Source organism: Mesocricetus auratus, unplaced genomic scaffold, assembly GCF_017639785.1.
Source record: "Mesocricetus auratus isolate SY011 unplaced genomic scaffold, BCM_Maur_2.0 Super-Scaffold_100023, whole genome shotgun sequence".
In the NCBI taxonomy this organism is placed as follows: domain Eukaryota; kingdom Metazoa; phylum Chordata; class Mammalia; order Rodentia; family Cricetidae; genus Mesocricetus; species Mesocricetus auratus.
In genome coordinates this window covers 27,451,528-27,477,406 of record NW_024429204.1, presented here as the reverse complement: position 1 = coordinate 27,477,406, position 25,879 = coordinate 27,451,528, and the positions used below count along the sequence as shown (strand labels likewise).

At 44.1% G+C, this 25,879-nt stretch overlaps 1 protein-coding gene across 1 annotated transcript in view; it reads left to right on the top strand.

Moving 5' to 3' along the window:
• Window positions 1-8,872: 8,872 nt before the first annotated feature.
• The window catches only part of Hhla1 (HERV-H LTR-associating 1), a 30,038-nt gene continuing 13,031 nt past the window's right edge, over window positions 8,873-25,879 (top strand). The window contains exons 1-12 of the mRNA XM_021232171.2: window positions 8,873-8,969; window positions 9,994-10,053; window positions 12,190-12,246; window positions 13,540-13,596; window positions 14,347-14,427; window positions 18,489-18,572; window positions 18,669-18,752; window positions 22,139-22,222; window positions 22,992-23,048; window positions 23,150-23,236; window positions 25,038-25,280; window positions 25,629-25,871. Coding sequence (XP_021087830.1) covers window positions 8,891-8,969; window positions 9,994-10,053; window positions 12,190-12,246; window positions 13,540-13,596; window positions 14,347-14,427; window positions 18,489-18,572; window positions 18,669-18,752; window positions 22,139-22,222; window positions 22,992-23,048; window positions 23,150-23,236; window positions 25,038-25,280; window positions 25,629-25,871 — 1,216 coding nt within the window. The 5' untranslated portion in view covers window positions 8,873-8,890. The remainder of the gene's footprint in view (window positions 8,970-9,993; window positions 10,054-12,189; window positions 12,247-13,539; window positions 13,597-14,346; window positions 14,428-18,488; window positions 18,573-18,668; window positions 18,753-22,138; window positions 22,223-22,991; window positions 23,049-23,149; window positions 23,237-25,037; window positions 25,281-25,628; window positions 25,872-25,879) is intronic.

Here is a 25,879-nt window from a genome sequence, read left to right as displayed (position 1 = left end):
TTCCCAGGAATCCATGAAGGTGGCCCTAGCTAAGACTCCTAGTAGTGGGGGATACAGAACATGAACTGGCCATTTCCTGTAATGGGGCAAGACTTCCAATGGAGGGATTGGGACACCAACCCAGCCCCACATAACCTTCAACCTACAGTTTGTCCTGCTTACAAAATGAGCTGGGGTAGAGGTGGTGCAGAAATTTTGGGACTGGCCAGCCAACGACTGGTCCAGCTTGAGATCCATGCCCTGAGAGGCAGCCAGCCCTTCTACTGCCAGGAGGGCCAGGACCCAGGGGCTGGATAGCCCAGAGACCTGGGGTAGAACCAAACACAGCTGCCAAAAAAAAAAAGAAAAAAAGAAAACAAGAACAATGAAATGATTCCTGGTGATAGTCTGCTATACTCATAGATTGGTCATCAGAGAGGCGTCATCCAGCAACTGATGGAAACAGATGCAGAGATCCAGTGCCAAACATTCAGCAGACCTCAGAAAATCCTGCAGAGGAGGCACTAGAGGAGTCAGGGATGCTGCAAGAAAACCCACAGAATCAACTCACCTGGGCTCACAGAGACTGAATCAACAACCAGGGAGCCTGCGCGGGACTGACCCGGGCACCCTGCATATATGTGACTTGGCCCTCTTGTGGGAGTCCTAACAGTGGGACAGGGGCTGCCTCTGAATCTTTTGCTGGGTTTCGGGTCCTTTCTGCCCCTGCTTGCCTGCCTCATCCAGCCGTCAGCTTTATCTGCCCTGTTTGGCAGACATCCATGGGAGCCCTGCCCTCCTTTGAATAGAAATGGAGGAGGAGAGGATGCCAGGGTGGGGAGCTTAGAGGAGAGGTTGCAGGAGGGGCTGAGAGGAGAGGGAGGAGGGGAAGCAGCATTTGGGTTTATATATATGAATTATTATATATTATTAATATGTAATATATTAAATACATATCTATATACATAAATGTATATATTAAACATCGAGGCTGGAGAGATGGGTACATTGGGTACAGTGCTTACTGAGCAAGAACTAGGATTTTGATGTCAGATCCCCGGAACCCACATAAAATCTAGGCATGGCCGCACACATCTGTAACCCTAGATCTAGGGGAGAGGCAGGTGGGTACTGTGAACGAACTCCAGGTTCAGTAAAAGACTGTGTCTCAAAAACAAGTGGAGAGTGATAGGTGAAGACACAAGGTTAAACGTGTTCTACACACACTCACACTCACACACACACTCACACACACACACACTCACAGTCACACACACTCACACACTCACACATTCACACTCACACACAACACTCACACACACACTCACACACACATTCACACACACATTCACACTCACACACAACACTCACACACACTCACACACACATTCACACACACAATCACATTCACACACACTCACATACACTCACACTCACACACACATTCACACACACTGACACACACACTCACATTCACACACACATTCACACACACAATCACGTACACTCACACACACACACTCACACAGACTCACATTCACACACATTCACACTCACACACATTCACACACACTCACATTCACACACACACTGACACACACACTCACATTCACACACACACACACACACACACACACACACACACAGTGAAACTTTCTCTGGAAAATCCCATGCTGAGGTGACAACAACCTCAAGCCCTGCCAGCCAAGTAGGAAGAGCCCGAGGAAGAGATTCTGGTAACTTACCTCTGAATCTATGTGTGTCTATCTCCTGGCCTGGCTTCATCTTTTCTTCTTTTTTTTTTTAAATAAATTTTATTTAAATTAAAAACAATCCTATTTTACATATCAATCCCAGTTTCCTCTCCCTCCCACCCTCCCATGCCCTCCACCGAAACCCTCCATCCCATCCCCCATCCACTCCCCAGGGAGGGTGAGGTCTTCCAAGAGGGATCATCAAAGTCTATCAAGCCATTTGGGGCAGGACCTAGGCCCTCCCTTGGGTATCTAGGCTAGGAGAGTATCCCTCCATGGGTAATGGGCTTCTGAAGTCCATTAGTGCACTAAGGATAAATGCTGGTTCCACTCCCAGAGGCCCCATTGACTGCCCAGCCCCCCCCAACTGACACCCATGTTCAGGGGACCTGGTTCAGTCCTATGCTGCTTCCCCAGCTGTCTGACTGGAGTCCATGAGCTCCCACTTGCTCAAGTCAGCTGTTTCTCTGGGTTTCCCCAGCCTGGTCCTGAACCCTTTGTTCATCTTCTCTGTAAACTGTAGCCCTTGGTATAGCAAAAGTAGACAGAACCTGAGAATTTTTTCTCTCCCTAGTTCTCACCAAAACTGTACATAAACATATTTCTTTTTATCAGTTCTTCTCTATTTGCTGGGTTTGTTTGTTCCTAAAACAGCAAGCCTGAGGTGTTGGATTTAACTGTCAATTGGGGTGCTTTACCACAGTCACTATGACCCCCTCCTGAAGCCCCTGGGAAAAGCAGATTCCTAGAGGCTTCTGCCCCTCACCTCTATTTACTCTCACCTTCATTTCACCTGTGAGCTGTGCTTAAGAGGCATGCAGGAGCTGAAACTCCAGAGAGAAACACACAGAGCCTTGTCCCCTGCACCTGCTATGCTTTGATAACTAAAGGAAAATTTAATAATTCAGGAATGGAATTAGGAAGGAAGGATTCTTCTGTCAGGCCTGAAACCTTCCCTTCCCTCAGGCAAGGATCAAAATGTCTCAGCTAAATTTACACATGTGACCTCTGTTTCCCGGTTTTCTACACATTGTCAGATATGTACAGACGTCACGGAGATGAAGGTAAGCTTTTTCCATACCCCCTGGTTTGGCCCAACTGCAAATAAAATCAACTTCCCTTGCTAATCCCTATTTTCCTTCACAATCGAGGGAAGTTAAAGTGTCACCTTAGAGCCTCCGTACCTAAATGTTCAGTCATCAAGCCCAGGAGTAGCACTTCCTGACCACGTGTGATGATTTGAGCAAGACAGTCTAACTCACACTGAGTCAACCAGACCAGGAGCAGCCTAGAGCACTGGTTCTCAGCCTTCCTAATGCTGAGACCTTTGCCACAGTTCCTTATGTTGTGGTGACCCCAACCACCGCCACTGTTATGAATCATAATGTAAATATCTGGTATGCAGGATGTCTCATATGTGACCCCCATAGGGGTCATGACCCACAGGCTGAGTAGCACTGGCCTAGTGTTAATTCAGTCTGGAGTTCACAAGTGGTTTGGTGCTAAGTAAAACTGGGGTGCCAGTTAACAATGAAAATGCATTCTAGGTGAGGAAGAGGTGATGATGGCTGCTGTATTAGGGTATGTTGCTCACGCGGTACATCAAGTCCAGGCTTGAAGGAAAGGAAGGACCAGAGAGAGTGCCCAGAGCTGAGATCTCAGACATGAGCTCCACTGAAGTGAGTGGATCATCTCAGGATACTAGATTCTGCTTTACGTCTAGTATATGAATTTCTCATTTAGAGAGAGTTAAATTACCTTGGGGAGGCAGTCATCAACACATATCCAAGTATGAAGAAAGTGAGGCCTAGGGGTTAAGTGGCTTACCCAAAGCCAGCCAGCTCTGCAGACACAGAAGCGGGACCAGAGCTTGGCTTTTGTTCTTGCTGCCTCGCCTGGGACTAGTATTATGGCCACAGTAATTGTTTCCCATAGGAAACAACCAAAAGATAACACAAATGCAGGCTTCCTTAGCTGTCAGTGAGCAATTTCTAATCAACACTTGCCACGGCGAGGATTTGTCTGTACAGCAATCCCCCCAAACAGAAATGTGAATGCCTGCTAACCTGAACCCTAGCTTGCTTACTGGGCCAGTTGTGGGTCTAGGGAAATCAACTTCATCTCATTTAGTGGTTTTATCCCACACAACAGCCATCGTTCCTGAAATTTGTCTATGTAGTTTATATGTCAACAAAATACTCTCATCATATTTCCCCCCAGCTCTTTAAAACGACGTATTTCCTGAGTTCAAGTCTTGCACACATGGGCTGGCTTGACTCTCCACTCTAGGTGCCTGCCAACCTTGACCTCAGCCTGGCCACGTCTTCATAAGACTCCGGCTGGCTGTGTGCCAGGTGATGTTGGGCCCAAAGACTTCCAGGACAGGAAGAGGGACTCATCACTGGCTTCCTTCTCTGACAGTTCACCCGCCACACCCCCGCACCCCACAGTAATTGCTGTCAGGAAACTTTTCCCATCCGTGGCTGAATGGTGGCTTTGTCGTCCAGCTCACGGATTCCATTCCGCTTATCACACAGGCATTTTTCTCTGATGGAGATGATCCTCTTTCGCTGCCCAGAGTTTTGGGGAGGATTATTATTCCTTTTTTCCCTGCAGAGGATTTAAAGCAGGGTTATGAAGCCTTTCCTCTATCCCCACCTGCTGGATCTTTCACTAAGAACTCATATAAATCTCACCACTCTGACCTAACTGTTAATCTTCTTGGCTGTCTAAGTTCTTTGAAGTCATTCATCCCGCTCAGGAGACCGGTGAGTCGGATACTATAGATACTTTAAGCTGCCTTTGGTCTCCTCACCTGGGAAGCTTGAGACCAGCTAAGGAATGCTGTAATCCCTGTGTTCTGGCTCCTGGAGGTTGAGTGACAGGAGAGCCCTTTCTGACATATAGCCACCACGTTGAGCGAAGGCCCTGTTCTTTGATCACAATCTGTTGCTTTCCATTTCCTTTCTGGTATCGATTAGGATCTTAAAGCATTCCTGAGCCAGTGAGGGGTTAGACTGTCCTCACTCCTGAGATAAAGAAAATGTGGCCTTCGATCCAAGAAATTGAAAGGATGAGGGGAGAATGCCCCAATATGTGTTCAACAGCAAGGTTGAGTTTGACTTTCTGCTGCTTGAGTTTGACTTTCTGATTCAAGTCAAACTCAAATCCATCATGGACTTGGACAGCAAACACACAACTCCTGTCTTTCTGGTCTGCATGCCTTAAAACCACTACTGTCTAAGCTTCCATTTTCTCAAACTCCAGGATAAGGATAAGTGGCTTGGAGAACCCGTAGATTACCACATATGACAGTCGTGACAGGAGACTGTTCACCTCTTGCTCTTCATTAGATATTTTGAAAACCTGTTTGAGTTACCCTAAGGGCTGTAGAGGTGGCTATCGATTAAATCAGGCCTGTTATTACCATCTTAATGGCCTAGAGAAATTATTTACTCAGCCTCTATTTCCTCTCCAAGAAGAGGGCTCTGGTGCTGAGCTATTAAATCAGACGAGTTAATGACCATGAAAATGGATGGAGAGTTAAATAGCTCACAGCCATTGTGCCTGCTGTACATCTGTGTGAGTTTTTCTTCCCTACAGTTCACCGTGACTTCTGCAGTAAAGGGGCATCTTCACCCCTTCACCGTGCAGCGGGAAGGGCAGACTTGTTTGGCAGCTCAAACTAAACATAGGTGATTTGTGATCCTTGTTAACTGGAAGTAATACAAGAATTGCTAAGACGCTTGAAGTTCTTATTGCTCATGCCACCGAGACCAGGGCTGTTGTTGATAAAATATGGATGTATTGTGAGTTAAGATTATGAGAGTCTCCGGCAGATCTTGATGCAATAACATTTTTTAGCTGTCTTAATGACCTTTTTATCTGCCTTAATAACCTTTTTGATATGTCTCTTGGGGAAATTCTGGGTTTCTAACTGTTCTATCCATTAAAATGCTTGGAAGTTATCAACTTTGCTTTCAGCCTCTAATGCTCTCCATGACTTTCAAGGGAGATGTTTTGCAGGTATGAGTGAATTTCCAGCTCTCTTGTTCAGCCTTGTGTTTGGTTAGGTTGGATGTGATTCGTTTGGGGCTTGATTTTGTTTTCTATTTTTTATTTGTTTGAAATGGGGTCTCACACTGTATTCCAGACTAGTCTGAAATTTGCTTGGTAGCCTTGGTTGGTTCTGAACTTATAATGACCCTCCTACATCAATCACCGGAAGAAGGCTGTGTTTGCAGACATGAGCCATCCATCACACTGGACTCTCTTTTTAGAAGCCATGGGGCCATGAGCTAAGGGTTCCACATCTGATGTTTTGGTCTTTATATTATACAAAATGTATTAACTGTCTAATATGATAGGCACATACAGTGATACACAGATATTGTGTCCAAACATGGAGGCTTAGTATATGGAGCACAACCTACCAACCAATAAAAAAGTCATGTTGCATGTACCTCTTAGTATCAATGCCTGAAATCTAGCACCTAGAGCAATTGTTCAGGGGCCCTGAAAACTGAGCTAATAAAAATTAGACTAAATGAAATGGAGTACTCTGTATGTTTATGTCAGTGCTCACAGAAACAAAATAAAAATTCCCAAAAGGCAACTAGATCCAGAGACTCCCATGCTGTTTCAGTGAGAGGTCAGTAAAGCGGTGGAGAGGTAATTAATACACTCAAGGGAAAGGTCATTTGAGCTTCTAGAAGAGGGCACAGTGGGAAGGCAAGTGTCTGTGGAAACAAAGGCTGACTCTAAGGACGGCTGCGTGTGCAGGCTCAACTCATTGTCGATTTTCATCGCTATGAAAGTCTCCCAAGACATGGGATTTATGGCAGAATTCATTTGTTGGAAAGGGGAGCATTCTGTCAGATAAAGGGATCTCTTGAAAAGGTTGCTTCCCGCATCTGTCAGTCCTCAATAGCCTTCGGCTCAAAATAATGCACGTACGTGCCCAAGTGTCACGTCTTCAGGTGGCTTAATCCCTTGGGACTGTACTGTTGTCATTAACATTACTGATTTGCTTCTTTGCAAGTTTCACTGAAAAAGAAGTGGTTTGTAACTATGATAATAATAGCCATGGGGAATGGGGTGAATAATGATAATTTTAGAGAAAAATGTTTGACAGCTGAAACAGATGTCATAAGATAAAGCCTTGAGGACTGTGACTCTGTCACATGGAGACCAATATTTATTTGCGTATAGTAGTACCAATGTTCTTAAGTGTCATACCTTTGTTTGGTTGAACAATCAGGTGGCTCTAGAATCATCTACTGGATGTCGTCTTCGGCATTATACACAGAGGACACACTTTGATGTTCATCATAGCCCTGAGGGGAGAAACTGAGGTACAAATAGTTTCAATAACCTAGACAGCTAAAAAGTGGCAGATCCAGGGAATTAGTCCAAAAAGTCTAACCCTAGACTCCACACTTTCAAACAACTGTACCATAAATCTCATCAGTTTCCTTGAGTTGAGGGGAGGTCCAGTTAGGCCCTGGTTACAAAGCTCAAAACTTGGGAGTCAAATAGAGTGCATCTGACCTAGACATGTGTTCCCTACCCAGTACCCTAAAGTGTCCCACAGTAGCCCAGGTGTGCAAAAGGAAGGTTAGAGAGGGCAGAAGGTGTGCATGCTACCATGAGTTCAAGTCCAACCCATCCACGGCGTAAACTGTGAAAATCCTTCAAGAACCCTGTGCCTCTCCAAACCAGGCTTGTCTCGAGTACTGAATGAGAAACACCAAAATAACACTCATTTTTTCTTAAACTCGATGTAACTGTGCCTCCTCTATTTTCTTTGCTAACTCTGCTCGCCTTCCTCCTAACATACCGTTGATTCAGCAGTGGAGGCAAATTAAAATTTTCCTCCACGAACAAAATCAGCAGAAATTGTGGACTCAACGTAACAGAGTTTGTTTAACACATTCATTTTAGTGGAAAAAGATGTTGACATGATGATTGGTGATCAACAAAATATGTTCAACTATGACAGAGCTACAGACGGTGGCTTGTCCTGATGTGAGCTTGTATTTCTAATCGTCCTGGTGGCTCTGCAGTTGCACCAGCACAGAGGAGGAAGGGGAGAGGGCGGAAGGCAATGGGATGAGAAACAGTTAAGACCCTTCGGCACCCATTCTAGACCAACAATTGCTCTAGGTGCTGGACTTCTTGATCCCATGTAATCATCAGAATAAACTCTTAACCGTCCATTTTATATACAAAAGGGCACAGTAAGGTTCTGCCATTGTGACCTTGGTCCGGGAGGAAAGAATCCTCAGTTCATCATATTCTCATCCCCTACCCATCGTCCTCATGATCCTAAGCTGGAAAGAATGCTGATCAGGTCTGGCTTCGCTGGAAGAAAATATGCATCAATATTCTCTGTGGCATACGTATGCCACACACAAAGTGCTCAATACTTTTTTTGTCTTCATTATTAGTCTGTTATTCTCTACATTAGCTGTCATGCTACAGAATAAACTCTCATACATGGCTAACACAGGTACCACAGAGTCACACACATTGGAATAGTCACCTAGGTTCCTCATTATAGCATGCAATATATTAACAGTAACATTAATAGCAATGTCTTGTTTTTAGAGGCTGTTTCTCATCTCAGAAACTAAACGAATGCCTCTAGAATGTGCATGCAAACCTCCCCACATTCCCAGATGCCCTGCAATCACACAGTAGGCACATGATTCAGACACAGACTCTAACTAAAGAGAAATGTATCCCTTTCTGCCTAATCACATAAAAGGTGGTGCCTAGCCCATCAACTACCCCCTCCCATTACTCCCACAGCTAAGGAGTCCACAGCTAACAGGTTACCAGGGAGAAAGCTACAAGATGGTAGAAAGTTGACTAATCCAGGTTCTTCAGTAACGTTGTTGACCAGAGCTCCCTCTCTAACAAATGTGGAAACTGAAAAAAAGGAAAAAGAGCTTTGTTTCTAAATTAAGACAAAGAAACCACAGCGCGCACTGGTTATCTCAGCACAACCTAAAACCTTTCCTCACGGGATTGTGTACTAGTGACTTGCTCAACACCGCTCGCAGAGCAGATCCTGTATCAGAGTGCTCTCACAGGCAAGCCTGACTTCCTCTACGTTTTGATGTTTTGCTACCAGGTGGACAAAGCTTCCCAGCATGCCGAGCTTCCTGCTACAGGGTCTTCCGGGGAGGCTGTGCATGGGCCTGGCCTGTATCCTCTCTCTCTGGAATGCAGGTGGGCCGTTCACTTCCTAGCGTCTGTTCTGGGTGCTATTGCGCTTTAAGAGTCCCAGCAGCGATATCTCAACGCAGTGTCAATCATGTCGATCATGTCGTGTATTCCTGCCCTGGCTTCTTGTGCTCGAGTGTCACCGAAGGCTTGTTCTCATCGCTGCACTTTGTTTGCTCTCCCACCAAGGAAGCCTTCTGAATTCGCTCGCTCCCTCATTCTCCTATTGCTCCATTCTCCGTTCCTCAGCCCATGGGAGGTCTGTATGTAGATGATGACATCACTCGATTGCTTTTCCTCCACGATTCCCATCCCTGTTCCCCACAAAGATTCCAGTGAAGACTTGTTTCTGTTCAGGTAGCACTCAGTGTCTTTTCTGTGCTCCACGTGACCTGCCCGCTTGCTCTTACACCAGCTCCCGGAAATGCCCACCTCCTTCTTTCTTTCTTTATGTTCCATCACTTTGGCCTCCAGCCAGCTCTTTAGAGAGATGCTCAGAGGTAACGCAGGACCGGGGTTCGTGCTACTCCCTGTATATAGAACAACTCCCAGCCACTTAGGTCCCATCCAGATACTGTTTATCCTCAGGTCTCAGCTCGCACGCCCCCCCCCCCATGACTTCCATGTTGATGAGACCTCCCAGGGATGACTTCCATGTTGATGAGACAGGGTCAGGTTCCTTGTCACCCACATTCACAGCCTCCATCTAAGCAAAGCTTGTAATCATTCCTCTTTACACTGTTGAATTCCCGTCTTTCGTATCTGCCTCCCCAGAACACACAATAGCTAACAAATCCCGATGCTGACTATCAGTCTCGATCATATTTTTATCATTGGTAAATACGTGATGACTAATGATTGCATGAACAAAACACATGGGGGACTCCAGACGAATCATACAGCTATTCTAGATACCCAGTCTCTTAAACATAAAAACAAGTAACCCAGACTAAATCCTATCTGATGCTGTGTCTGTGTTGCTACTTCTGTGATGAAACCTGTTTTTTTTTTTTTTCCTTTTTAATTTTAGTGTCTGGTCTCAAAGGAGAAGGCAAGAAAGATAAGGGAATGGCCCTCCTACCCACTACAGGTAAATGGATAGTTGTGTCCCCCCCCCCCCCCTTCTCACTCACCTCTAGCAGATTTCCAGAGCTCTCTGGGTCCTTCCTTCTGGGGATCCTACTAAATTCACTGACTCTGGTGTTTCGCCAGAGGACAAGATGCCACAATGGACGCCTGGTTGTTGGCCATCATCACCTTTGAATTCGCTCACTCACCTTTACCTTTCCTGGATTTCATGGTAGCAAATTGGCTTAGTTATGAAACGTGCTTTGTATAACACTCGGCAGAGCAGCCAAAGACACACATCCATTCCAACCTTAAAAGTTTAGGCAGGGTAACTTCTTCAATGCTAATTTGAGCTTTTATGGAGGATGGAAGTTTGTCTTTATTTTCTAAATTTTGCTTTTAAGGAGAACATCCAATGCTTCAAAAGGCAAGTGGTAAGACATGCACATAAGTTAAAATACCTCCACAAGAAACCACTTCCCTTTCTCCAAAGCCACCAGCTATATGAATATAGTGTGTACGAGCATGACAATTTTTCACAAGCACTCTCTTTGAGCCTCCAACTCTCTCCATTTTAACCGAGAATGATTCCAACACCAAAGGAAATCAGCGGCGTGGGCTTGTCTAAAATGATTCTCCACAGTCTCTACTGTTGGTATGCTCTTGGAGAAGGAGGAACCTAGTGAATCTTCTCAGTGGCTTCCTCAAGCTCTTTTGAATTGTTTACTTCCTGTCTTAAGGAACTTGTCTGCAGGGCAGAATGCTTTAATCTAGGAGACTGTAACCTAACAGAAGAGCAGGAAATGGATCTGGAAGGAGTCAGAAGGCTGTGTGTAAGAAAATACATTATACGCATGTATGGAATTCTCAGAAAACTAATAATACTGTTATATTAAAAAAATCAACCAGCACAATGTCAAAAGGAAGGAGAGAAAGAGGAAGCAGGGAGTGGGGAAGGGAGATTTCCTTAAGCAAAAATCTGTATAGAGGAGGCTTGGGGAGCATCGTGGAAGACAGGGCAGAAAGAATGTGAGATCTGGGCATCAGGAGGATGACCACGAAGTCCCGTTTTATGGGCGTGGCATGGCTGTGTGCTCAGGAACTCACAACTGTTGCATTTGCCTTCACAGAGACCACACCAGACTAAGCCAATCAACATTCAGTCAGAGTTGGGGGAGGGGCTCATGGGACAGACCAGGATAGCGGAAATGACAAAGGGAACACCATCCCACCCTGACTTTCTTTGTCACTTCTCATCTTTCTACCCTAAGAGTCACATGCCCTTTGGCAACCCTTCTGGGACTGTCAGTGACCTTGACCATAGTCCAAACATAATGTGCAGTGTCTGGAAAATACCACTGAGCTCTACAAAGAAAGCAGATGTTACCAGGCTGCCCCAAATCTCTCACTAACACAGTCCTCCCTTTGAACACTGATGTAATTAATTACATATTAGTGTTTTAATATCCTGTGCCTGCGCTTGGGTACCAAGAGACGTTTCAGAAGCACAAGCCTGCTCTTGCTCTGCATTAATAAGAGGACTAAATAACTTTAATTGGCTTTAATCAATGGCATGTTTATCAATAACTATCTCACAGGGATCGTTTCATAACTAATGGGAGTTGAGTCCTGCTGGAAGAGGAAGCCATTCTCTCCAGTGATGTAGCCAGTGGAAGTTGTCCATGTGCTGTGCTCCACTGAGTGGCTCTGGTTAAACACAGGGGAACATAAAACAGAATGGAAGGACACGAAAGACTCTCAGCCAGCATAAGGGGAAGGAATGGGAGGAGGATGAGGGAGAATGCAAGTATGAGTATGACCAGGATGCGTTATATACATGTAAGAAACTGTCAGAGAATAAGTGTGTGAAATACTGTGCATGGACTGATCTCATACTACACCTTCTTACTATAATGAAATATAAACCAACATGAAAAATCATTGCAAAGTTGGTCTGCTGAAGATCACATCTGCATGTGTTTTTGTTTTATGTTGGATTCCTCCTGTGTGAGACATGGGCCTAAAACTTAAAATTTCAGGGTCTTTGTCTGTCCATCCTTCAATAGCAGAGATGGACAAGATGACCTTTAAGGATGTTACATACTGTGTGAGAGTATGACCTAGGGCACTATGTCACTAACAGAAACTTGTGTTTCAGAGTCTGGATACAAAGGCCTCAAGAAGGAGAGGTATGGACCCTTCCTTTCTGCAGCAGGTACGGAGGCCAACCCTAGCCCGGACTTACTCAAGAACATTTCTCAGACTCTATAGCTTTATTCTTCTGCTTTTTCCATCTCAATGACATGAAGAGTCATCTCTGCAACCATGACAGCAACAGGTGTGGTGGGCTTCTACATCCTCTAACTCAAAGTGACGAGTCCTCCTGGTCAGCCCTGCCTCAAAGAGTCCTTTTCCTCCCCTCTGGCGGGGTTATGACTCTGTTAGAGGTGCTCGCCACACTTACTGCCATTGCTTATGGTCTCCTCCTTCCGCGGTCGCAGTCAAGACATTCATGAAGCTAGAAAGTCATAGGCAAATGGCCTGCTGATTACGGAGTTCCACTGCACTGCAGTTCTAGGAAGAGAGTTAGCCTTCCACCCCACAGCGCAGTTGTGCTGTTAGGGTCTCCCGAATTGAGGAGGGGTCTCCAGGATGGATTCGTCGCCCCAAGAATCAAGAGTCCACGCGCCAATTGATGCTACATGCAAGAGGCTTTAATTAGGCTTCTGCAGATGGGCCTCTCGGTCAGCTTTTAGACCGATTGGCCCCGAGGTTCAGTTACAATCAGCTTTTAAATACAAAACCACAAGCCTTTGGAAGGGGTCCCTATCTTGCGATGGGGGGGGGCGGTACGTGACTACTGACCAGGGGAAGTAGGTGTCTTCCTGTTGTAAATTCCTCAGACCTTGGTATGAGTTAATCATCTCTCCCTAAGTAAATGGTGGTTATCATCTCCTTGTTTCCCACGAATCTTGTTTGCGCATCTCTGACGCCCTGGTCAGTTCTTCGCAGGTGGTCAGCAGCCCGGAATTGGCCTTTTGTGGGTTTACAGCCCTTCTGCAATTAAGGTTGCTAAACCATACCATTCCATTCTGTGGTTTGGCCAGTTCCTGGGATGGGGTCCTTTGTTCACTTCCCGAGGTCTCTAGTGGGGTGCCCTCCCTGTTTAAGCTTATATTTTATTTCTATAAATTCGGGGTCTTTCCGTGCAAAGTCGGGCCAGTTGCTCTCTTCTCTGAAGCCCAGTTTCCTGGCCCAGCTAATGAGTTAGGTAGGTTATACACTCCTCATTATAGGTATTTTATTTATGAGTGTATGGTTCTCTCAACCATAGCCAGTCAGCAGATTAGAACTGAAACTGAATTAGGAGAGCAAGTCCAGGAAGACCAAGGCTCTTCCTTCCCAGTGATTTTACTGTCAAGCCTAAGAGTCAACCCAAGCCTTCTCCATATCCCTAGGGCTGGGAATAGAGACTTACACTGTGTCATGAAACCTTTTCTTTCCCTAGAGTCTGTCTTCAGAAAAGAGAAAATGATAAAGGGGGTAGAGGTTCTGGCGACCACAGGTGAGACTTCCACTTACCCCACGATGCTATAGAAATCTAGACTCCTAAACAGTTTTTTTCACTACGCTAAAAGAATTCTCCCATCCACATAGCAAGGGTAATACTCTTTAAGCATGGAGGTGAAATGCTTTTAATACTGTAGAGAGGGCCATCAATCATCCTGTCAGCTTGGTCAACTAATACTTCCATGTCCTCAAGTAACAACTAGGAGAAAGGAATATTTTAACTGGTAGCCTCCTTCCATATAACCTGGGGGACTTTTTTATTCAATACTGACATCCAGGTCATATCCAACTTCTATTAAATCTGCATTTCTGAGGATGAAACCCATACATTGACATTGTGGAACTTTAAAAGACAGTAATATTTTAATAGATGCCAGTACCTTGCTAGGCTTGGGTCCACATATTAATTGGTGCACCAATTTCTAAATTCAGAGGTACTGAGAACTCTGAACGGTCTGGGGCCTCCAACTGTGGATGAGCTGTAGTCTGTCAACTCCTGCTCTCTCCAAACACAGAGACAAGACAGTCACTAAAAACAAGTGCTATGTTAGTCACAGTGCTTGTCACTGACTGTCACCTACTAAGCACTTGGCGTAAACTGCTGCTTACCTCTGAGCCCCTTGTATCTGGCACTTGGTCTGTGTTCCACATGTACCTGAAGAAGTACTGATCTAATTTTGGAAATGAGAAACTGTTTCTGTTACAGAGGAAATTCCGACCAGAGATGTTCTTGAATATCTTTCAGAACTCCCAGCAAGGTCAGTTGACCTGTCTGCACTCAACCTGACAGAGCTCGTGAATGCCATGCTCCTTAGAGTTTTAAAAGGTAAGCCACTCATTTCAATAGCGTCTGGACCAGAACTTCTCTCGTACTGGCTTATGTTCTGGTCTGCCTATGACCCGGCAGGTAACAGTTTGCAACTGTATCTCAGTGTCTCCATGTTCACAATGGAGAGCAAGTTGTCCTGCTGGATAGCATGAACCCATGATGACAATGACTACATCCACATGAAGCAGGAGGTCTGAGAGCATTCTAAAATCAAACTGTATAGTCTGCATGGTGAATGTGTATGGCTGTCATTTGCAATCACAAATGTATCACCCTAAGAAAAAACTATTCATTAAGTTATGTAACACAATAAAATTTACTTTAACACAAAAGGAGTTCTGAGCCTTACACTGTCACTCTAATCAGTCTTCTTTTTCTATTCTTTTAGCTTCTAGTAAAATAACTTATAGGCAACAGGTAACTAATGATTGTAAATCTTTGAATCTATTATAACAAGAACCAAAAGACAGATGTCTAAAAGATTCTTTCAAAAGGCAGCAGAGCATGAAGAGTCTCTTATTTTCTTTATTATTTATATCCTGATTTACTCTTACTTGGTAAATGTTTATGGACCACCTACCCGTCATATTCCAGATAGTCACTGTGTAGATGTTGGGGGGAAAATAAGGAACAAACCAGATAAAAGCCCTTGCTCTGAGAATCCATATTCTAGTGGGGGGAGGTGATAAAGAATGCAGTAAACAGAATTCTTAAGTAATAAGAAGAATACATAGGCAATGAGTACTTGTTCAGAGTAAGGGCTAGAAAACGTCAATTCAATGTTGAAGGCTATTATGAATAGCATTCCCTAGGGCAGCACAATATGTAAAAGTGAAAGTAACTTGTGGCACTTATTAAAACAACTCAGAATTCTGGATACCACATTCCCAGGCCACTACAACAATGAGGTTATCAACTTCCCTCATTTTTATGTTTCTAAGTGTGTGAGAATTTATTGCAACAACCAGAGAAATTACTACAGCCAAGATGCTCATTTAGAAACTGCTAGAGTTTCAAGGTAGACCAGATAGTCCAGTGGCAATTACTCTTGTAGTAGGGTTTGTATGGTTTAATTTTATCACTTTCATTTTTAATTTATTTTTCAAAATTAAAATATAGCTACATCACGTTGTTGTTCCCATCCTTTTCCTCTCTCCAACCTTTCCAATGTCACCTGCTACTCTCTCTCAGATGTGCAGCCTATATTTCTTTAATCAATGTTAGACATATGTATTCCTAAATATGCAAATATAACCTGGTCAGTCAATATAATGTTACTTACATGTGTATGATTTCAGGGTTTGCCACTTGGTATTGGAAACTCAATCTGTGAACACTTCCCCAGGGAGGCCTGTCTCAGCATTCTTTATTTAGCTGTAGGATTTTGTCCAGGGTTGAGGCCCTGTGAGAGTTCCCAGCTCGCATTATCATGTTTGTTGGTGTTGTCCTTGTTCAGATCTTATTTAGGAAGCCATGTTGATGGGACTTCATGGGCGTAGCATCTTTGACAGTTCTAGCAGACATCACACAGCAAACGTCCTACTTCCTGCCTCTTACAGTCTTCCCACCCCTTCCCCCTCCAATCCCTGAGCCTCGGGTGTCTAGTTGTGTTCTAGACTTATCAGTTGGGGCTAAGAACCACGTAGTCACTTGTCCTCTGCATTTTGATTAGTTTGGTTTTCTGTCATGGTCTCTGTCTCTTACAACATTTCTTTGATGAGGAGTGAGAGCTATACTTATCTGTGGGTATAAGGATAAATGTTTAGAATGTGGTTTATTGAACTAGCCCAGTAAAGTGGTGGTTGTAGGTTCTCCTCCAAAATCCATGGCTGTACTACCTATCCCTGTGTAATTAATTACCTAGGATTCTTATACCGGGTGGGATTTCCCTCTTATTGGGCAGGCCTTACATCAAATTAGAGGGCTGCCAGTTACCACCAAGTCATGCATACAGCTTTTGTACTTTTTATGATATTGTGTCATACTGGTCATTGTTTTATTTCATACTCATTTTTCTTTATTGATACTTATTTTTATAATTCTTTCATTGTATTTCTATTCTATTTTTCTTATAAAATATTGGTTTTCTTTTCTTCTTCACTGTTTTCTTTTTCTCTGATTTTTCAACACAGAATTTTTCTGTGTAGCAGCCCTGGCTGTCCTCAAACTTGCTTTGTAGACTAGGCTGACCTTGAACTCACATAGATCTGCCTATCTCTGCCTCCCAAGTGCTAGAACTAATAGCATGTGCCACCATCCCTAGCCTCTTCTTTTCTTTTTTCTCATTTTCTTTTATATTTGTGGGTGTTTTTTTTCTTGTCCTCATTAATGTTTTTAGATAGTATAAAAAATAACGGGTTTCTTATTTTATTTTTATTAAAACATTTTAATTAAAATATAATTATGTTACTTCCCCTTTTCCTTTTCTCCCTTCATCCTGTATCTTCCCCTCACTCCCTCTCAAATTGATGATCTCTTTTCTTTGATTGTTGTGTTATAGATAGATACATAGACACAAGGATGACATACAACCTGCTGAGCCAATGTATTGTGGCTTGCTTGTGTGTACATGACTTCAGGGATGACTTTATGTTAGGTATCCTCTTAGGAGCCTCATCCCTTAAGTTAATCCTCCCTCTCTCAGGATTCATTAGTTCCTATAGTCCTTTGCCTAGGGGTAGAATTCCATGAGATTGCCCTTTCCTTCTTGGCAGGTCAACTCATTTTGTAATTGTTCTGGTCCTGTTGAGGCCACCATATAGCTGTCATTATAGGTCCAGCTTCTGTGTCAAATCTAGGAACTCTCACATCAGACTTCCTGGTCCTCCGGCTCTTACCATCCTTCTCACTGCTCTTCTGCAATGTTCCCTGAGCCTTAGCGGCAGGAGTTTTGTTGCAGATATTTCTATTGGTTCCAGGATCTATTCCAACAGATAGTCTTCCTTTGAAAGTTTATTTAGTTTTCTCTTTCCCCTCCCTAAACAAAATGACTTATATTTGTTGTGTGTTGTTTTTTTTTTCTTTTTAATTTTAGCCATTTCTCACTGTGGTGAGATGAAGTCTCAAAGTTGTTTCAGTTTGAACTTCCTTAATTACTAAGGATGATGAATACTTTTGCCTTATTTATTGGACATTTTTTATTTCTTCTATTGAGAACTCTGTTTGGATCTATAGCCCATTATCTAATTGGGTAATTTGTTTTATTAAGTCTTTGATTTTTTTAAATCTTCATATATCATCAGTATTAGTCCTCTGTAAGATACATAGCTAACAAAGATTCTTCCCCCAATCTGTATGGGGTTTTTTTCTTAACTAAATAGATTATTTCCTTAGCTGTCTAGAGCTTTTAGTTTTATGAAGTCCCAGTCGTTAATTGTGTCCTAAATCATGTTCTGGCTAATATTATTTCAACTTGACACAAGCGAGGGTCATTTTGGAGAACTAAACCTCAACTACCTCCACCAGATTGGTCTATGGGTAAACCTGTGGTTTGTATTCGTGATTGATGGTTGACGTGGGAGCTCAGCTCACGGCGGGTGGTGCCAACCTTGGCCTGGAGACCCTGGGGGCTGTACAAAAGCAGGTTGAGAAAGCCATGAGTGAGAAAGCCAGTAAGCAGCATCCTCCATGGCCTCTGCTTCAGTTTCTGTCCACAGGCTGCTGCCTTGATTTCCCTGGATGATGGTTCAATGCTGTAAAATGAAATAATCTCTTTCCATGATTTTGGTCATGGTGTTTGATAACATCAAAAGAAACGCCAAGACATATCATGTGATTATAGTTGCATGTACTCTCCTTGGGGTCTTCTATTTTGTTCCACTGGTCTAGGTGTCTATTTATGACACTTTCATATAAATACACCCTGTACCTTGCTCATATTTGCCATGCCTTTTTGTTTGGTTTTCCTAACAAAGTCTTTCTATATAGCTCTGACTGGCTACAAATGCAGAATCCTCCTCCCTCAACCTCCCAGAACTTATCATAGGCATTGCTAGTCATGATTTATTTAAGGCTTTGTCAGCAAGTATTTCTGCTTCTTTCTCTCCCCACCTCAACAGACAGCAAGCAATTCTTCTCCGTGCTCAGCATCACTTCTCATAGTTCGATTGCCTTTCACAAGGTTTCCGTGGCCATCTACAACAGTAAGTGATACTGGTTCTCCTGTGCTGATGTGGTGGGTGAGGGGCCCAGGGCCAGGCAGAGTGTCGTGATATGGAGGGAATATTTTCTCTTCACAGTTTCCAACCCAAAGAAAGTTGATCCAGCCAAATTTCCGACCAGATACTGCTACTGTTTGAGCAATAGGACCAATGACTTGTCAGGTAGGTGGAACCTGTCATACCCTTGTAGCTTTTCCAATTTTGAATGTGCCATTTCAGGAGTGTTTTTTAACTTTCTTTGTGTTTGTTCTTTGTGTTAGTTTACCACCACACTCCAGCCATAAGACATGAGAGAGAAGAATTGTAAGGCATACACACTTGCTGCACACTTCCAGGGTGGAAACCATTCACATTTCATTGTGCAGAATTTAACAACATGGCCACAGCCCTATGAAGAAGGCTTGAGGATGTAGTTGATGTAGTTTAAAAAACAAAAAAACAAACTTGTCCTAGCTAAAATTTAACATTAACTAAAGTTTTTTGGAGTGTGCATCTTTTTAAACTTACATTCTAACTCTATTTAGTTTTTGTTACATTTTTTTCATACAGTATATTTTTGATCACATTCTCCAGTCCCTGTCAACTCCTCCCAGAACTTCCCCATTTCCCTACCCATCCAACATCATGCTTTCTCTTTCTCACTCTCAAAAAAAGAAAAAAAGAAAAAGAAAATCAAACCAACAAACTAAAAAGAAAAAGAAATCCACCAAAACAAATAAAAAGCACGGAAAAATGAACAGACATAGAATTTTGGTTTTGTTGCTCTTGTTGGCCAATTATTTCCCAGCATGGGGTCTGCCCTGGAGTATGGTTGATAAACCCCCAGTGACGCTTCATTGGAGAAAACTGCTTTCCCCTTTCCCAAAAGTATCAATCGCAAACAGCTTCTTGGCTAGGGATGGGACTCTGTTCACTTACCCTTGTCAGCGGGTGAACGTCATCTAGTTTGACTCTGTGAAGGTCATGTCACAGCCTCTGAGAGTTCACATGTGTCAGTCCTGCTTTGTTCAGAAAACACTGTCTCCTTGGCATGGCCTGCCACCTCTGACTCTCACAATCTGCACACCTCCTCTTCAAAACAGATTCTCAAGTCTTGAGAGGAGGGGTTTGATGAAGACATCCTGTTCAGGGCTGAGGGCTCCAAAGGCTCTTGCTCTCTCTCTGCACTGTCTAGTTGCACCTCTCTGTGTTAATTTCAATCTACTTCCAGGGTGCAATGGTGTTCTGATTCTCTATCAGATGTGTGGTTGGTGAGGATTTTTGTTTTGCAGTGTGTCTTAAAATCCGATTCTATCAAAGTATATAGAAATACGCTCAGTCCTTCAAACGGATGCGCAATGCTCACTGACAGACAGGGTGATGGCTTATTTACCTGTCTCCTATTCCTGACAAACTTTCGTGTTATATGCAGTTCTGTGAGGAACACCTGTGCGGAATCACTTGAAGCACTAGCTCAATTATCTCTCTAGGCTAAGGCCCTTGAAATGGAATTGTTTCCTGACAGGGAAACAAACCTTGTTGCGATTCAATTTGCTAAAACTTCTAGAAATCCTGCCGGTATTTACCCTCTTGCCAGCAATGCTCAGAGGAGGGTTTGTTCCACAGTCTTGTTCACCCTGAATATTAAAAAACATTCCTAAATAGTCACTAATGGGGTAGACAAAAACAATGTCCTGTCTTTTATTTACATATAAAGGAACTTAGACATGATTCCTCTCTGAGCACTGATAGTAAATTGGTAAATTAAGTTTCTGTGGGAACAAAGAATATCTTCAAGAGAATGATAACTGAATTTCTTCCAAGCCCAATGAAAGAGTTGTAAACATAGTTTCAAGGAGGAAGTGGACAGAAGACCCTGAGTAACAGGTTGCCTGAGTGGTGGGTGGGAGGAGTCTTGGGGTTGAAAGGAATTTTGGCTTAAGTCAAATCTCAGCTCAAATCCAAGATCTGTATTATTCTATATGACTCAAGGCAGGTGCATCGTTTTGTAAGTCTTGGGCAGAACCAGGACCCTTCCTTGGCATCTGGATCCTGAGCCCTGCTCGTAGCTTCTATCCAATGAAAAGAGTGACTCCAACTTTCCTTTTTGCTGGTCAGCTTGTGAGTCTTTCTTTTCCATTAACTTTAAAGTATTTTTAAATATACATTTAAATGTAATTATTGGAGGAGGAATGGGCACATCCAACAGCGGTGTGCCATAGTGCGCATGTGGGGAGCAGAAGACAACTTTCAGGAATATGTTCCACCATGTGAGACATCAAACACAAGTCAGCAGGGTTGGTGACAAATGCCTCTACATGCTGAACCATGCAACGGAGCCCCTTTTCACTTCCGCCATATGTAGTACAAAAATCTCTAGTACCTAGCAGGTGTCTGGCACCCTGTAGACACTATGAGTATGTATTAGATAAGTAAACTGATGGAGGATTTTGAGAAGGGGAAGGAAAACGGATGGATGTGTAATGAGGAGTACACATCATCAGGCTCTACAACACAGAACGGAAAGGAAGGGGCCCGTGGTCACCAGCCTTCTGCACTGAGAGTTGTCAACACATGCAGAGATGCGTAGGGTAGCAGTTCCCCATCCAGGGTAACCGTGTGACCACACAGACATGTCAAGTCACACTGTAGCTCAGGCTCATGGTTGTATTGCTCACCTCCTGCTAGCATGGGCCTGCTCTGCCAACTACTGGTTATCATGAGTCTACATGTACAGTGTATATGTTTTCAAGTTCAGTTATTCTCGAAAGCAACCCACAATCCTGCTGCTGAGTAAAAGAAGCATCTGAATGAGGCATGATGGGAAATCATCCAGTGTGCTGCAGGAGCTTCCTGTCTAGCAATCACTGAAGTTTATACAGCACCGTGCCCCTTGAGAGAACGACAAAACCCCTGGATCCTGCAGAGCCCCGAGTTAACAGAGGAGAATGTGGCAGCCCCATCTCCAGATCTAAAAAAGGAAATTTTGCTAATTCATGGTACTCACTGTGCTGACTGTGGATCCCTTTCAAATCTTGCTTGGAGAGAAACTGATTAATGATGGTTCTTCAAGCTAAAGCATTATAAAAGACTCCTAGACTTCCTCCCATGCCCTAAATAAAGTGGAAAAGGGGAGACATTCCTGATGTTTTGTAAAGGCCTTGTCTGTTTTGATGTCTGTAGTTAACAACTCAACATTAAATTTGACTGCATTTCCAAATTCCAACTTTATGTAAATTGACCTTCCATGTCTGTGGGTCTGATTCCTCTTGAGTAGGGTTGATCATCTAACAAAATTAGATGAAGCAGTGGGGATCTTAGGTAGCTCTTGGGTATTAACAGAGAAAGAGTTAGATTGTAAAGGTGGATCCTAAAGTTCTTTGCTTGAATTTACCGTTACTATTTTTGAATTAGTATGTTTCTGTGTGTGAGTATCAATAGTCTTTAACAGATTGACTTAAATTACACTTGCAAAATCTATTCTTGAAAAAAAAAAGTCCAAATGCAATCTCTTTTACTCTTTCGTCTCTGCATCAGAATTCAGGGAGCTTCTCTGATTTGTCTTGCAGATTTCACAGCTTTGCTAGTGGACATAGTTGGAAATTCTACGAGCTACCTCACTGAGATTTTTAAATCAACCTCCATCCTCTCGGGTGTGTATCTTGCAGGTGCCTGGCAAGCTTGAGCTCTGGCATTCTTCAGGGAATAGAGCCAAGCCTGATGGGTTTCCACATTCCAAGCGCTAGCATAGGCCAGGCTGCCAGGAATCTTCAGGTAAACTGTATTTAGGCTTTAGGTGTGGTGTCATTTCTAACACCGGTCCTTGATGGCTCCATCATCCACACAGGTCTCTTCCTAGAGTCCCAAAAATTGAAGGTCAAACAAAACTATCAGCACAGGGAGGATATCAGCGGGTTCCAGCAGTGGCTGTAACTCCCCATCCCACTTTAAAGACGAATTCAGGGAAAGCGACTATTTTCTATAAAGTGCAAAGGGCCAAACATTTTGCTGAGTGGAATAATGGCTTGGATGGGTGTTATTGCTGCAGACTTCCTGGTTACTGCTGGGGATGGGGGCTCTTCTCTCATACAGTACAGACATTCCATGAGACACTCAAACATCTAACACTTCTGAATTCCTAGCACACTCGGCTCTGGGGATGCTCTGTTAAAGCCCTGCGGACATGTGCTTCCTTAGAGGATAGTGATGACAGTTTAATGAGACAAGGATTCGTGATTTGCTGAGTGGGGGGACCAGACTGACCGAAACAGCATTGTAGCCTTAGAGCTGCCCCTAGAAACTGTAACTGGGTTGGTCACTGCCAAGTCTTGGCTGTGTGTCGGTTTGTCTTATATGTTTGGTTGTGAGTCTAGCCTTTAACGGCTAAGCCATCTCTCCAGCCTGTGTTGGTTTGCCTTACAGTGAGTCAGACCAATGAATCCGACTGTGTCTTCATCTGTGTGATGGCGGGGAAGTCAGGTGAGCAGCAACGACCTGGAGCCTCTCTGGCTGAGCACGGAGCGCCACACTCCAGCAGACAAACCCGAGCTCCCTTCTCCATGGTGTCATTCTTTTTTCAGGAAGGACTCTTTCTGACTTCTGGGAGATGGTGGAGAAATCCCCTGTTATCAACTACACGTTTACCAGTGGTGTTTCCAATGCTTTGGGTAAATATAAACTACTACAGAGACCAGAGCGCCCCCTAATGTTGTGTGTTGCTTTGTTTTTCTCTTTTGGCTATTTGAGGGGCCCACCACCCAGCTTCCAGATAAATCACACATGGAGTCTTATTATTATAACTTTTTCTAGCCAGCTTTTCTCGTCTTAAATTATCCCACCTACCCATTCCCTCTGGACTTTTATCTTTCTTACTTCTATCTATCTTACTTTCCTCCTTACTCTGCAGCTGTCTGGGCGTCTGGGCGTCTGGGCGTCTGGGCGTCTGGGCGTCTGGGCGTCTGGGCGTCTGGGCGTCTGGGCGTCTGGGCGGCTGGGCGGCTGGGCGGCTGGGCGGCTGGGCGGCTGGGCGGCTGGGCGGCTGGGCGGGTGACCCCTGATGTCCTCCTCCCTCTCTCTTGTTATCTTGCTCTCCTGGCTCCCTCTATTTCTCCTTCTATTTAAACTCTCTACCTGCCAGCCCCACCTCTCCTTGCTCCTGCCTCGCTATTGGCTATTCAGTTACTTATTAGGACCATCAGGTGTTTAGATATACACACGATCACAGCTTCACAGAGTTAAATGCAGCATGAACAAACGTCACACCCCTTAAAGTAATATCCCACCATAATGCCCCCCCATCATGCCTCAGATCACTAGAGTAGAGATGCTACCTTTAGGAATTTTGTTCAGTTAGATGGTGCTAAAATCAGAGGATTTTTCTCTGTGATTTAAAAGGTGGATTTCGGAAGTGTTTGAGGGAAGAGTATTGGCTACCCTGGGTCTTGCTCTCTGTGACAGCAAACAGCTGGGGCTGAGTAGCTTCTGTCTCCTTTCTCCCCAATGAGAGACACCTGTCTCTTTACTCCCACAATCCTCTCTGCACCCTATTGCATTATGATTATTTCTCGTGTAAACAACTGGGCTATTAAAGCTATCAGAATTTTGATTCTGTACTAGAGCCATTGCCTCCCTGTGATTCCCAGGCCCTTCCCATTCATACAACTATCTATCTGTCTTCTGTATCATCAGGTGCCATTTTCGGAACCACTGTTAACTCTTTCTTCCCCATACTCGGTATCTGGAATCTGGCTACGCCTCTGAGTCACCTGATGTGTGTATCTTTTTCAAATCCTCATCATCTACTAGAACAGCCTATGACCAAGTGTATTTTGTACACCCTTGCATTCCTTTGAACTACGCAACCATAGCCACAAGAGTAATTGTCCTCAGATACAAGTTGGGTTATGTCCCTTGCCTAGTAGAACATGTTGTATTTAGCAGTACAGGCTCCGAAGCTGTGAGAGAGAACACATTTCTGTCTTCATGGATTTGCTACTTTCCCATGATCCCCCTGCTATATTCTGTAAAGGGAAGCTTTTTCCTTGAGAGGAGCCTTCCCGCCAGCCTGGTTCTAGAGCCGCATCAGTTCCAAATAAACACACAGGAGGCTATATTAATTATGAAGCTGTTGGCCTTGCTTGTTTCTTACTGGCTAGCTCTGACTTAAGTAATTACGCCATAATTGTTAATCTAAGTATGTCTCTTACCGGAGAATAGTTCCGGGCTTCCTACCCCATGGTGGTTACATCTTGACTTTCTGTGTTTCTCTTACCCAGAGTCCTTCTGGACTCCTAGTCCCTCCTATCTAGATTCCCTATTGGCCAGACAGTGCTTTATTGACAAATGCACAGGACTTCCCCAACAATATTCAATTTGAAATCAATGCCCTGTTGTCTTTCGGTGACTCAACAGTTCTACTTGTCCAAAGTAGCAAGCAATTTAAAACTACCATTGACTGTTTCTTTTGAGTTGCACCTACCGGGCGAGCAGCCAGGACTCCAGGGTTCACAACCCAAAGCCAGCAATCACTTCTAAGATCAGATCCCACACTTTGGAGCACACAGTGGTTGTCTGCCCTGAAGACCCTCCCCTGGACAAAGACAAGTACTCCATCCCGGAAAGAGGTGACAGAAAACCAAGAGATGACTGCAGAGCTTCCTGTTGTGACCATAGCCACACAGAGTACACCTGCTCACATACAGCCAACCTCAGGTAAGATGCTTTCTCAGTTTCCCCTCTCCTCTGCTGTGTCTCCCTTCTGTTCCTCTAATCTCACATAAATAAATGAAATGCTTCCATCCAACCCTTCCCATGACCTTAGTGTAAACAGTATTCAGAAAGGTCAATCAAGGGAGGGAGATTCTCCTTCATTGCCAAAGAAAACAAAATTCAGTTTCATCTACTTATTCCAGTCCACAGCCAAATGCAAGCAGCTGAATTATCTGTGCTAGGTATGCACATTCCAATTGCCCTGTGAGACCATTTTATATGTCTGCAGTTAATGCATGATCAAAGAGATCAAGAACAGCAATGCCAATAATTGTCACTTTCAACATGCAGATACGGGGAGCGTGGCCAGAACACCATGGGTGGCAATCAGACAGACATGGGCTCCTACAGCATCCATGTCTATGTCCCAGACCGTGGATGACAGCACATCTAAAGGACCACCCTGGGCAAGCCTCCCTTCCACATCAACCTCCCCGGTAGATGCCCAGCAGCTCAGGAGCACAGGAAGCCTGGTGCATCCTGCTGGGCTACAGACCACACCCAGCAGACTAGCACAGCCCAGCGTAGCCTCAGGTGAGAGA